Source organism: Mesocricetus auratus, unplaced genomic scaffold (genome assembly GCF_017639785.1).
Source record: "Mesocricetus auratus isolate SY011 unplaced genomic scaffold, BCM_Maur_2.0 Super-Scaffold_100081, whole genome shotgun sequence".
Classification (NCBI taxonomy): Eukaryota; Metazoa; Chordata; class Mammalia; order Rodentia; family Cricetidae; genus Mesocricetus; species Mesocricetus auratus.
This window is the reverse complement of record NW_024429237.1, coordinates 527,034-539,765: the sequence shown is the minus strand read 5'-3', so window position 1 is coordinate 539,765 and position 12,732 is coordinate 527,034. Positions and strand designations below refer to the sequence as shown.

The following is a 12,732-nucleotide window of genomic DNA, read 5'->3' as shown; positions in this document are numbered from 1 at the left end:
GGTGCTTGTTGTTAGGCCTGGTGACTTGAGTTCAATGACCCATACAGTGGAAGGACAGAGGCAGCTTTTTTTTTTTTTTTTTTTTTTTTGGTTTTACGAGACAGGGTTTGTCTGTATTGTTTTGGAGGCTGTCGGTCCAGCCCGGCCTCGAACTCACAGAGATCCGCCTGCCTCTGCCTCCCGAGTGCTGGGATTAAAGGCGTGCGCCACCACTGCCTGGCGAGAGGCAGCTTCTTAAGTTGTTTTCTGACCTCCATAGTCAAGTCATGGTGCATGAGCACACACACACACACACACACACACACACACACACACACACACACACACATTTTTAAAACTTAAGGGAGGATCTCTGTGAGTTTGAGGCCAGCCTGGTCTACAGAGTGAGTTCCAGGACAGCCTCCAAAACAATACAGAGAAACCCTGTCTTGAAAAAAAAAAACTTAAGGGAAAAAAGCAGACCATTCACACAGTGGAATTATCCATAGAGGGAAACAAAAAACCAATGGTTGCCACAGTGTGGACAAGTTGAGAACAGGAAGCTAGCCAGGTATGGGGCACACTCCTGCAATCCCGGTGCTCAGGAGATATAGGCAGGAGGGTCAGAACCTCAAAGCCTTCCTTCACTTCATAGTGACTTTGAAACCATCTTGGGCTATGTGGGAACCCGCAAAAAAAATTTAAAAATTAGAAATTAAAAAGATGCTGGGTGAGAGAGACCTGATGCATAAGGCTACATTATGTCAATGCCTCTGTGTGTGTGTGTGTGTGTGTGTGTGTGTGTGTATGTGTGTGTGTGTGCACGTGCGTAATAGGACAGGCTAACCCACAGGAGGGTGCTTGCCTGGGTGGGTACTATGAGGGGTGACTACTATGGGGACAGGACTTCCTTCTGGGGTGTTGGAGATGCTCTTTTTATTTCTCCTCATTTTTGAAGACAGGGTTTCCTTGTGTAGCCCTCCCTGGCTGTCCTGGAACTAACTTTGTAAACCAGGCTGGTCTCAAACTTAGAGATCCACCAGCCTCTGCCTCCCAAGTGTGTGTGCGCCACCACCGCCCAGCTGGAAGTGGTCTTGACCTAGATAGAAGTGAGGGCTGTCTGCCAGTGTGCGTGTGCTAACTTCCACAAATAGAAAATGTTTTAAACAAATCATTTGCTAGGTGGTTGGGCACTTGCCTTTAATCCCAACATTTGAGAGGCAGAGGCAAGTGGATCTCTGTGAGTTCGAGGCCAGCCTGACCTACAGAGAGAGTTCCAGGTCACCAGGGCTACACAGATAAACCCTATCTCGAAACAAACAAGCCTGTGCTGAAACCTGTGTTTTTGGGAGCCTATGTGTGCAGGAGCCTGTGTGGTGTGTGTAGGAGCCTGTGGTGTGTGTGGGAGTCTGTGTGGTGTGTGTGGGAGTCTGTGTGTGTGGGCCTGTGTGGGAACCTGTATGTGTGGGCCTATGTGGTGTGTGTGGGAGTCTGTGGCGTGTGTAGGAGCCTGTGTGGTGTGTGTGAGAGCCTGTGGTGTGTGTGGGAGCCTGTGGTGTGTGTGGGAGCCTGTGGTGTGTGTGGGAGCCTGTGGTGTGTGTGGTGTGTATAGTGGCGTGTGTAGTGTGTATGGGAGCCTGTGGCCTGTGTGGTGTGTATAGGCCTGTGTGGTGTGTAGTGTGTGTGTGGTGTGTATATGTGGCGTGTGTAGTGTGTATGGGAGCCTGTGGCCTGTGTGGTGTGTATAGGCCTGTGTGGTGTGTGTGGGAGTCTGTGTGGTGTGTGTGGGAGTCTGTGTGGTGTGTGTGGGAGCCTGTGGTGTGTGTGTGTGAGCCTGTGGTGTGTGTGTGAGCCTGTGGTGTGTGTGTGAGCCTGTGAGGTATGTGCAGGAACATGTCTGTAATCCCAGCACTGTGGAGACAGAGACAGATGTGTTCCTGAGCCTTACTGGTCAGTTAGCTAGGCAAGTGGAGGATCCTCTGGTTCAGTGAGAAGCCCTGTCTCAGAAAACAAGGTGGAATGGACAGAGCATACCTGACACTAGCACCTCCTTCCTGTGCAGAAGAGCAGACATGCATGAAAGAAGGGCTGGGGCCTGGCTCAGTGGTAGAGATTGCCTAGCATGTTCCACCCCAACACACACATATACACACTCATATATGTTCTCTCTTCCCATCATGAAAATACATTTGCAGAATAATATGGAAACTCAAATTCAACTTTCTTTTCTTCCTATACTAGAAATTAAATCTAGGGCCTCTGTATGCTAGACAAGCACTCTACTACTAAACTACATATTGAGAGCCCCCTTTTATTTATTTATTTGTTTATTTGTTTGTTTATTTTTTGGATTCCCTCAAGACTGGGTTTCTCTGTGTCACTCTGGAGCTTGTCCTGGAACTCACTCAGTTCAGGCTAGCCTGGAACTCAGAGATCCTCCTGCCTCTGCGGCTGGAGTGCTGGGATTAAAGGCGAGCGCCATCGGAGTCCAGGCTGGTTTTGAACCCATTCCGTAACCAGGTGAGGCTCGACTTTGTCATTCTTCTCCCTCAACCTCCCTGGTAGTGGGATCCCAAGTCAGGTCACCTGCCTGGCTCAAGTTCAGTCAAACCACAGTGTGAGGACATAGGAGACAACAGCCCTTGATGGCAGCCCTCATCCAACGTGGCGCAGCCTATGCACCAAGGAGACCTCCATTTTACAAGCCAAAGGTGCACATTGAACCCTGAAGCAGCCAGGGCCGGAAAGGCGTGGGTGTGGGTGAGCTTGCCACTCGGGCTAGTGGGGAAGGTCCTTGCTCAGAGTTCCTCCGAAGCCCCTAAAAAACAGATGGGGGGTGAGGGAGTGGAGAGATGGCTCAGTGGTTAAAAACACTGGCTAACTTCCAGAGGTCCCGATTTCAATTCCCAGCAACCACATGTTGACTCACAACCATCTATAATGGGATCTGATGCCCTCTTCTGGCCTGCAGGCATACATGCAAACAGATCATTCATACCTAAAAAAAAAAAAAACATTAAAAAAAAAAAAACTAGACCAGGGCTGCTCTCTCAGGGTGAAGATCAAACCTGGTCTGGTTCTGTAAGATCTGTCATGGCAGCACTCAAGAGTTCAAAGGAGCCGGGCGGTGGTGGCACATGCCTTTAATCCCAGCACTCGGGAGACAGAGGCAGGTGGATCTCTGTGAGTTTGAGGTCAGCCTGGTCTACAGAGTGAGTGCCAGGATAGGCTCCAAAGCTACACAGAGAAACCCTGTCTTGAAAAACAAAACAAACAAACAAACAAAAAAACCAAAACAGAGTTCAAAGGAAAGGCACCCTCCGTAGTGAGTTGGAGTCCATCTCCCTGTCCATTCCCATTTTTACCCCATCTCTAAACATTATACAGTACAACGGGGTCTTCAGATCTGCAGGCCATTGAATTTATTCTCCCATTTCACCGCGAGACAAACTGAGACCTTGAAACTTGGTTCCAGTTGCTCACAGTTACCCTTATCCCGGACTTCTTGGTTGCCATGCTTTCCAGAAGCTGAGTTAGAGAGCTTTCCCTCCCTCCTGCTCCAGGGTCCTAGAAGGGAGCCAGTGACCCTGGGCTTTTACTAAAACTTTCGAGCCTGAGTGCCCAGCGCAGGCGCGGGTTCTCGGGCGGCCACGGGTCAGTGCTTGGCGGCTGTCCCCGACCGGCGTGGCTGTGCGCGTGAACTGGGAGGCAGCCGAGTGCAGCGTGCAGGCCGGAGGCTGGTAAATAATTCATCCTGAGAAGTTGATAGCGTTCCCCAGCACTGCCCCAGTCCCAGCCCGGCCGCGCCTCCCGCCCAAACCAGCCGGACCTGCTCTCCCGCTCCGCCCCGCAGCCCCCTCCCACAAGCCAGGGCCCAGACTGGGGCGCTTCGGCTCACAGGCGAGCGAGAGGGCTACTGGGCAGAGATGACCCTGCAGACCCCGGTGCTGTCCCCGGCCACAGCCACACCCACGTAAGTGTCTGGACTGGGCGATGGGGGAGGGAGAGTGGAAAGGCGGGGGTTGGGGGTAGGGGGCGCCGGTCTAGCCTGGGAGCCCCAGCTGGTCTCTCCTAAGGAGCCTAGGGGAGAGCAAGAGGTGCTGGCGGCCAAACCTGGGGCTCCTTGAGAGCCACTTCTCCAGAGAGTTGGGCCTACTGCAAAGTTAGGGGGACAGAGAATGTCAGCGTCCAAGAATGTGCATACAAGTTTAGTTCCTGCCACCAAACTTCTCAAGTTTGCAGAGTGCACGAGAATGCTTCAGAATCCAGGAAGGAAGGAAGCGCCCCAGCTTCCAAAGACTGGCAAAGTCGTAGGGAGGCAATGGCCACCCCTCTGCTCCTTGTCTGTACCAAGGAGGTTATGGCTGAGGCGCGACCTTGGAGTGGGTGATGTGGAAGAAGGTGTGGGGAGTTCACCTTAGCTGAGGGCTTTTCAAAGTGAGAGAAGCTCGGTTCATTCGCCAGCTCTTGCCTAGTACGATTCTGGTTCCATCCCTTGCAGGGAGCGGGATGGCCAAAGGGACTCCAAGGGATTATAGAAACTTCCAGAAAGAGGGCTCCTCTCTACTAGGGACCCCAATTCCGTCTTTCACTCTCCTATGCCCTCCATTGCATTATTCACCAAGTACAAACCTGGTTGCTTAGCAACGGGAACCCGATCTACCCTCTCCCCCAAAGGAAGAGTTAGGGAGATAGCATCTTAGGAGTGGGACAGCTGAGGGGACTTCAGCCCTCCCCCAGGGACAGAGTGATGAACCAGAGTCTTGACTTCCCTAGGGACACCTGTCAGGTGATCTTCAGCCCCTGCCCTAGTTGAAGTCCCCACCTCTAAGTGGGTATCTGGCCTCCCGTGGCTATCCAAAAGATGGTCCCTGGAGGCCCTGAACCCTGAACTGTGTGGTTCCAGAATGCTTCTTGTTCACATTTGCCTTTCTGACTTTGTACAAGTCTTGTGCTCTGTGTGTTTATGTAGGTGACTGTATGAATATGCGTTTTGTGAATGCATATATGCGAGTGTGTGAGTGAATGTAGTATGTGAGTATATGTGTGGGAGAGTGTGTACAGTGTGTGAGTGCATTGTGTGTGTCTCAAGTGAGTGTATATGTGTAAGAGTGTGTGTGCATATGAGTGTTGTGCAACGGTGTGAGAGTATGCGTGTGTGTGTGTGTGCAAGGGTGTGTTTGTATATGTGTGAGTATATTCAGAGGGCAACCGTGTGTGATCTTGACTCTTACCTTGTTTGAGATAGGCTCCTGTCCTGTCACTACTGCATACACCAGGGTATTCTGCTGCTGTATCAGAGCCAAGAGGACAGGTTTAAGCTGGTTCTGAGCATCTGCTCACTGGGCATTGTTCCCAACCTTGGACAAATCCTTTTGCTTCTCCTCAGAGTCTCAGTTTCCCCTTTGGGAAATGGAAATGTTTTACTACTTGCCTCATAGGATCATGGGGAAGATTAAGTGTTTCTACAGATAGGGCATTTCAAAGCCTGACAGGCACGTGGCTTGTAGCTACTTTGGCCTGGTCTGTTCTTAGCTGGAATGTCAGATGGGAGAGTGGACTGCCGCCAGCAAATGGTGAGGGGTGGAGCCTGAGCAGAGGTGGCTGTGGTTCAGCGGAAGCCCTGCGGGGCACTTAGGACACTATAAATAGCACTGTTATGCCTTCAGGGTGTGGCGGGAGGATCTGAGAGGACTTGGCTGGACAGTGGTGATGGGATTCTCCCCCTGATGCATTAGGATTTAAATTAATAAACCCAGTTAAAGATCTTTGTGCCCACCCTGTCTGGCATGGAGGATAGGCTGGTAGATGCCCCTTGCTAACCATTGGCTGAAGTGGAACTAGCAGCCCCATACCTGTACTGGTCAGTGATTGTGTTATTTTGAGGATGCTTGTCCCCTAAATGAAGATACAGGGGTCCGCTGGGGGTGGGAAAGCAGGATGCTGACACGTTTCAGTTAAAAGAAGGGTGGGGGGAAATATCAGGTTGAACCGTAAACCTCAAATCCCCCTCCTTGAAGCTCAAAGTCCACAGCTAGGCAGGATGGTCCAGTGACCCTTGCCCCCAGCAGTAGACGAGTGAAAAAGAGACAGCCGTGGGGTTACCATGGCAGTGGTTTAATGATCACTTCTCTCCCACATTCCCTCATATCCCAACCCTAGTGCTTAAGGGTAGGAGCTAAGGTTCAGAGAAGGCACGGGACTAGCAAGAGGCCCGCATATTTGGAGTCTGGCAGAACCTGAGAATGTCTGTGGGAGTCCGTAAGAATAGTTACTGAAGTTAAGTATAAATTGTATTAAGTGTGGAAATTGCCTTAACTGCGTTGCATTCTTGCACGATAGGGATAAAGCTATCCCTGCCGGTTTCACAGGTGAAACTGAGGCCAAGAAAGATGTGAAACCCAGTTTTAGCTTGATGTCTGTCTTCTTCTCCGGTGGAGAGGGGAAAACGGAGGCAAGGCGCTGGGCTCTTCTCTTGGCACCCCAGCGGTCTTAATGAGGAAAAGACCTTTAGGAGCCTGCCTGCTGAGGGATGGAGTCCCTAGAAAACTCCCCCTCAGCCCCAGCACTCTCCCTACAGGGTCATGGCAGAGAGCGCCCTCTATCGGCAGCGGCTGGAGGTCATCGCTGTAAGTGTCACTCCCAGAACCCTGGGAATCCGAAATGATCTTCAGGCTTCCTCTTGCCTTGCTCCATCCGGGTAGGGAATATTTACCCCAGGAGTCTGTCTCTGTGAAGAACTGAGCTGCACCTTCAACTCCAGCCTTTCCAGGGCACCCCTCAGGCAATTCCTGTGTCTGGTCCCTGTCACTGGCTGCATGGAGGGTGTCATTTGGCACACGCAGAAACACCTCCTCCAATGGCACTCAAGCCCCCACCTCTTAGATCTCCATATATCACACCCCATCTTTGGAGTTCTTCCTTAGGGAACCCACCCTATGCGCTCTGTCCTTCTGGTTCTCTCCTGTGTGTCTCTTTCCTCCACCCTCATTCCTCAGACAACCCTCCCTGCAACCTGTTCCTCAGAGGCTGTTTCTGGACCTCAGCATCTGCATCCTCATCTTCGTACACACCTCTATTCTCCAAACCAACTTTGCACTCCATTTCTGCACCCTACATTACAGAACCTTTTCTAAATCCTGTTTTTCATTGGTCGGTAGTGGTGCACACCTTTAATCCCAGCATTGGGGAGGCAGAGGCTGGCGGATCTCTGAGTTCGAGACCAGCCTGGTCTACAAGAGTTAGTTTAAGGACAGGTTCCAAAGCCACAGAGAAACCCTGCCTCAAAAAACCCCCAAGACTAAATCCTATTTCTCTCTCTCATCCCTGAACCCTGACCTCTAAGTCGTGTCTGTGCACCTTGTTCTCTGACCCATTGTGCTCCATCGGCCCGACGTCCACTCTCAGCACCCCCTCTTTCTGCACCATCATCTCAGACTTTACCTCTTAGCACTCCGACTTTCTGTAGCCCACTTCCCTCTGCACACCGAGTCTCTGGTCGCCTGCTGCACCCCTGTTTTCTAACCCTCTCTTTTTGTACTCCACCTTGCTAACTTTTCCACCCCATTTCTCTGGACCTGATTCCCCAACACCCTGACTTTAAGTGGCTTGCTTGGGTACATTGCACTGTCACCTCATTCAGGTCTCTGAACACAGCCTCGCACCCCAACTTACCACATTTCTATCTTTTTACCCCATCGCTGTCTCTCCTCTATCTATGCCTGTGTTTCTCTGAACCACCTCTGCACCCCCATTTTGAGCTACATCTCATTAGTCAGGTCCCTACATCTAGACCCACACACTTTCACCTCCCTTTTAAAGGAGGTTGGTTTTTTTTTTTTTTTTTTTTTTTTGGTCAGGCATTGGTGGCACACACCTTTAATCCCAGCACTCGGGAAGCAGAGGCAGGTGGATTTCTGTGAGTTTGAGGCCCTCCTGGTCTACAGAGTGAGTTCCAGGACAGGCTCCAAAGCTACACAGGGAAACCCTGTCTCTAAAACCTAAATAAATAATATGTATTTACTTATTTATTGTCGCTGGGTCTCTGTGGCCCAAAGTAGCCTCCAAGGTACTATTCCCTTTGTAGTCTAGGCTGGCCTGGAACTCATGAAAATCATTCTACCCACCCCCCTCCTGAGACTTGGGGTTACAAACGTATACCCTCGCCTGGCCATCCTCCCCATCTTAGAAATCCAAAACCCTAGGAACCATTCCTAAGCCCCGCCCCACGCCCCCATCTGCGGACCACCGCTGGGCGTGGGCTTGGCCTCCGCAGCATCAGGGCGCGGCCGCCTGGTCCCGCCCCGCCCCTCCTGCTGCTGAGTCAGCGCTCTGCGGCCCCCGCCCGCGGGAGGACGCCCCGGGAGTCCCGGGAGCCCCGAGAAGGCGGGCGAAAGGCGTCACTGGGCCTGCCCTTAGCTCAGGGTTGTGTGTGCGTAGGAGAAGCGGCGGCTGCAAGAGGAGATCGGCGCTGCGCGTCGCGAGCTGGAGGAGGAGAAACTCCGCGTGGAGCGGCTCAAGGTTGGGGACTCCCGTCCATCCCTGGCAGTGAAGTGAGGGTGTCTGTATGAGGCCGGCTGAGAAACAATAGGAACCAATTTGGGGAGGGAGAGATGAAGAGGAGGCGGGTGATAGGTAGCCATGGAGATAGCTACCCCACTCTGGAAGAGTCTGGGGAAGGTGGAGGGCTTCCCCGAGGTTGAGAGGAGCCTCAGGCCAACGCTGGGGTGGAGAGGGGCGCATTGGGAGGTTTCTGGGCTTGGCAGGGCCAGTCGACTGGGCAACTGGAAGGATGAGATGATTGGTGTGCCCCTGCTTGGGAAGGTTGCTTGCTGGCATGGTGTTGGGGGACGAAATACGGACACGTCTCCGAGCCTGATGTATGTGCCCTCTGGGCGGTTGCAAGCAATGGGTGGGGAGGCAGGCTTCCGTGGCCAGCTCCGGACTCCCTTTCCATGCCCAGAGGAAATCTCTTCGAGAACGTTGGCTCATGGATGGGGCGGCTGAAGGGCCAGAGCGGCCAGAGGACTTGGCCTCCAAGGACCCACAGTCGCCTGAGGGACAGGCCCAGGCTCGAATTCGTAACCTGGAAGACAGCTTGTTTTCGTGAGTTGGGAATCCCTGCTTTTGAGCCATGCCCCAGCCTTTGATAGCCCTCAGAAATGGAGCAGGTTTAGTCTGGCCCGGCTTCCAGCAGCCCCCTTCTCTCCCTTAGACTCCAGTCACAGCTGCAGCTGTTGCAAAGTGCATCCACAGGTGCCCAGCACAGACCTGCTGGCAGGCCCGCCTGGCGCAAAGAGGTGAGCAGGGGCCAAAAGGGGTGAGGAGGAGGGGGTGTGGCCAGCAGCGTTAGAAGGCGACTCTGCAGTGGTGTGCTGTCTCTCTCAAATGCAGCCTCTGCCTTGGTGTGCAGTCAAACGTGCTCACTGTTTCTTTTTTTTTTTTTTGCCTCTCCCCCCCCCCCCGCTCACTGTTTCTTTACTCTTGCTGTGTAGCTGGAGTCCTCCTCTTTCTCTTGCTCCTAGGTCTCTCTTCTTTCCCCCAGATTTCTCTCTATTTATTCTCTTTGCCTGCTCTGCCTATCCTTTCTCCTGCCTCACTATTGACCATTCAACTCTTTATTAGACCGATCAGGTACTTTAGACAGGCAAAGTAACATTGTTTCACAGAGTTAAAAAATGCAACATAAAACAATGCAACATATCTTTGCATCACTAAACAAATGTCCCACAGCATTAACAAATGTTACACATCTTAGTAATATCTACAATGTAGCCTGGAACAATCCTCCAACCAAGCACTCTGGACAGAGCACACTCCGCTCTGTCCTCCTCCAGAAGCCTTGCCCAGGCTTATCTCACCAGAAACACTGTCACCCCTAGATTTCTCCCAGCTTCTTCCCATCACTGCTTCCTTCTCTCCCCTTCCATTGTGTAAGCGTTGTATATTTTTATTTGTTGTTACCTTTGTTAGTTTCCTTTTCCCATTGGAACTTAAAGTCTGATCGCATCAGGTCTTTTCAGGTTGGGGATATGACTCAGCTGTACTGCACTGGCCTTGTGTGCACCAGGCCCTGGGTTCCATCCCAGCCCTTCCTCCCTCCCCTCAAATCCTTTGTTTATGGTAGCCCCAGAAGCTGGCCAAGGAAGCATCAACATAGTATTGATTAAGCAGGTGGAGCTCAAACATCTGGGAGGTAGAAACAAGGGCCAATTTGACATTGTCTCTATTCCCCTTGCAGGGTCCCCGTCCTCTCTCTCAGCCCACCATGGAGGCAGGTCCTGTGGGTAAGTATTGGAATCCGGAGTCTAGGGTACAGACCTCCAGATCACTTGACCCAAAAGAATCTGGGATGAGGGTCCTCTTTGTCCTGACCCTCCCTTCCTTTCTCTCCCTTGATTCCCCCAGGCCTCACTGAAGTGGACAAAAGAACTTCCCTGCCAGCTGGTACAATGGACTTGTCCCCTGAGTCCCCCTCTGATCCCAGGGAGGAGCTCACTGAGGTTCTGCCAGCCTTGAGGCCATCCCCTGAGGCCATAGGGACCTCTTCAGAAGCCAATGGCCCCTGCCCTGGGCATAGCCCCCTCCCAGAGCAGCTGAGCCTAGGGGCAGCAAGTGTCACCAAGGCCAAAGGAGATGGTATGGTAGAGGTGGTTTGGGCTGGGCTCAGAGCCACTGAGAACAGTGCCACAGAGCCCACAGGCATGGAGCTGGAGGCTAAGGCAGAAGAAATGGTGCGGGAGGCTGTCGGGGCCAGGCAGGGCACCAGCAGCCCTGAGCTCCCCACTTGGGTGAAGGAGGGCAGGGGTGTGGTGGAGGTGGTCTGGGAGGGACTGGGAGGCAGTGATCCGGATGTCACAGGGGAGTCAGGCAGGAATGCAGAGGTGACAGAAATCAGTTCCCCAAGGCTCCAGGAGCAATTTGAGGCCGAAACTTCCAGAAAAGAGAAAGGTGCTTCTAGAGATAGTCCTGAGGGTGTTGGGCAGGGGGGCCCTGGAGGAGAGGAGGGGTCCTTCATTTGGGTAGAGAGAGTAGCCCTCAGTGAAGACTGGGAGGAGCTCTTGATGGAGGGCTTGGAAGCACCCCCAGGGGCAGGGTGCCTGGGAGCATCTGAAGCTTTGATGGGAACACAGCCAAGAGGGAGTGAAGAGTCCTGGGAGGTGGCGGGGAGAGAAGTGGAGAAATCAGAGGGCATGGAAGAGAGGGGAACGTCAGAAAAGCTCAGAGTAGAGAGGGATGGGGCGGCTGAGGCCCCAGAGCCAGCCCAGGGAAGAGAGGCAAGCCAGGCAGAAAAGGAGAAAAAGGACAGCGAGGGCCCCTTTCCAGCAGAGGGAGCAACAGATGAGGAAAAGCAGGAGGCGAAAGTGAAGGAAGATGAGGAGACCCTGAAAGTAGAAAAAGGGGGTGAGGAAGAGCCAGCCGCCACTGAGAAGCCATTGGTAGGAGAGACAGAACCGGAGGGCCCTCTTGAGCCAGAGAAAGATGGAAGTGAGAAGCCATCGGACCAGGGGAGAGATGGTGAGAGCTCATTGGACAGAGAGTCAAAAACAAGTGAGAAGCTTTTGGGAGGAGAAACAGGAGGTGAGGGCTCATTGGATGAAGAAACTAGGGGAAGTGAGAAGCTATTGGATAGAGAGCCAGGAGGCGGTGAGTCATCATCAGAGGCTGAGAAGACCCCTGGCGCCAAGGATGAGGTGAGTCCAGAAGAGGAAGGCAAATCGGACGAAGCCGCGGAGATTCTGGTGGAGGATGCCAGCCAGCCAGGAACCCCGCTTCTGGCCCAGGAGGAGCCCACATCAGAGGAGCATGAAGGACCAGTGGAAAAGACATCCAGGGAGCCTCAGCCCTGTGCTGAGAGTGAGGGTTCCCCCGGGGATGCCACCCCCCTCTTAGCAGAGACCCCAGCCCCGGAGCAGCCCGCGGAAGGCCAGCCACTGCTCCATCAGGTGTCCAGCACCAACCCCGGTGATCACCCCGCACCTACCTATGCACCTGCCCGGCAGCTCGAGCTAGCTGAGGCCAAAGAGGCTAGTGGTCCTAAGCAAAAGACGTGCCAGTGTTGTGTGGTCATGTGAGCCTATGCCTGCCGCCCAGCACCCTACTCCTCACAGCTACCTCGCTGCCTGGCATCCCGCAGAAGGCCCCAGGCACAGACAGGGTACCACAGGACTGGTGGTGGTACCCAGCAGCCAGCAGGCCCCTGTGTTTACTTACACCTGGGCTTTTAGACACCCTGCCCATTGCCTGTGGCCCTGACTCCCTTCTGCAATGAAGCCTTTATACTTGAAAATTAAATATTAAGGCACTCTGGCAGCCTGACTGTGTGTCTTTTTTGTTTTGTTTTTCGTTTTTTGAGGCAGAGTTTCTTTGTGTAGCCCTGGCTATCCTGGAACTCATTCTGTAGCCTTGAACTCAGAGACCACCTGTCTCTGCCTCCCAAGTGCTGGGATTAAAGGCATGCGCCACCACTGCCTGGCTCATCTATTTATTTATTTGTTTGTTTATATTTTATGTGTGTGAGTGTGCAGTGTTCACAGAGGCCACAAGAAGGTGTTGGATACTCTAGAACTGGAGTTACAGGTGATTCTGAGCCATGCTATGGGCGCTGGGAACTGAACCTGGGTCCTCTATAAGGCCAGGAAACCAAACTGTGGTCTTCCGCGAGAAAGCAAGGGCTCTTACATGCTCAGCCATTTCTCCGGCCCCTCGAATGTGCCTTTTGACATGAAACCACCCCCTTACACCTGCTTGGAA

The 12,732-nt window shown here is 52.9% G+C and overlaps 1 protein-coding gene across 1 annotated transcript; it reads left to right on the top strand.

Moving 5' to 3' along the window:
• The first annotated feature begins 3,843 nt into the window (after positions 1-3,843).
• Positions 3,844-12,291, top strand: Palm3 (paralemmin 3). Its single transcript, XM_005087562.4, has 7 exons — positions 3,844-3,952; positions 6,560-6,608; positions 8,419-8,499; positions 8,942-9,084; positions 9,194-9,278; positions 10,220-10,265; positions 10,387-12,291. Exons 1-7 carry the CDS (start codon positions 3,906-3,908, stop codon positions 12,051-12,053), a joined length of 2,118 nt encoding a protein of 705 aa, XP_005087619.1. The 5' UTR covers positions 3,844-3,905; the 3' UTR covers positions 12,054-12,291.
• Positions 12,292-12,732: the final 441 nt, after the last annotated feature.

What these genes read in the sequence shown, in the direction of transcription:
- Palm3 (XM_005087562.4), top strand. Translation starts at nt 3,906, where the DNA reads ATGACCCTGCAGACCCCGGTGCTGTCCCCGGCCACAGCCACACCCAC. An exon ending in AGCGGCTGGAGGTCATCGCT is followed by an intron (nt 6,609 to 8,418) that starts GTAAGTGTCACT and finishes GTGTGTGCGTAG; the next exon opens with GAGAAGCGGCGGCTGCAAGA. An exon ending in CTGGAAGACAGCTTGTTTTC is followed by an intron (nt 9,085 to 9,193) that starts GTGAGTTGGGAA and finishes TCTCTCCCTTAG; the next exon opens with ACTCCAGTCACAGCTGCAGC.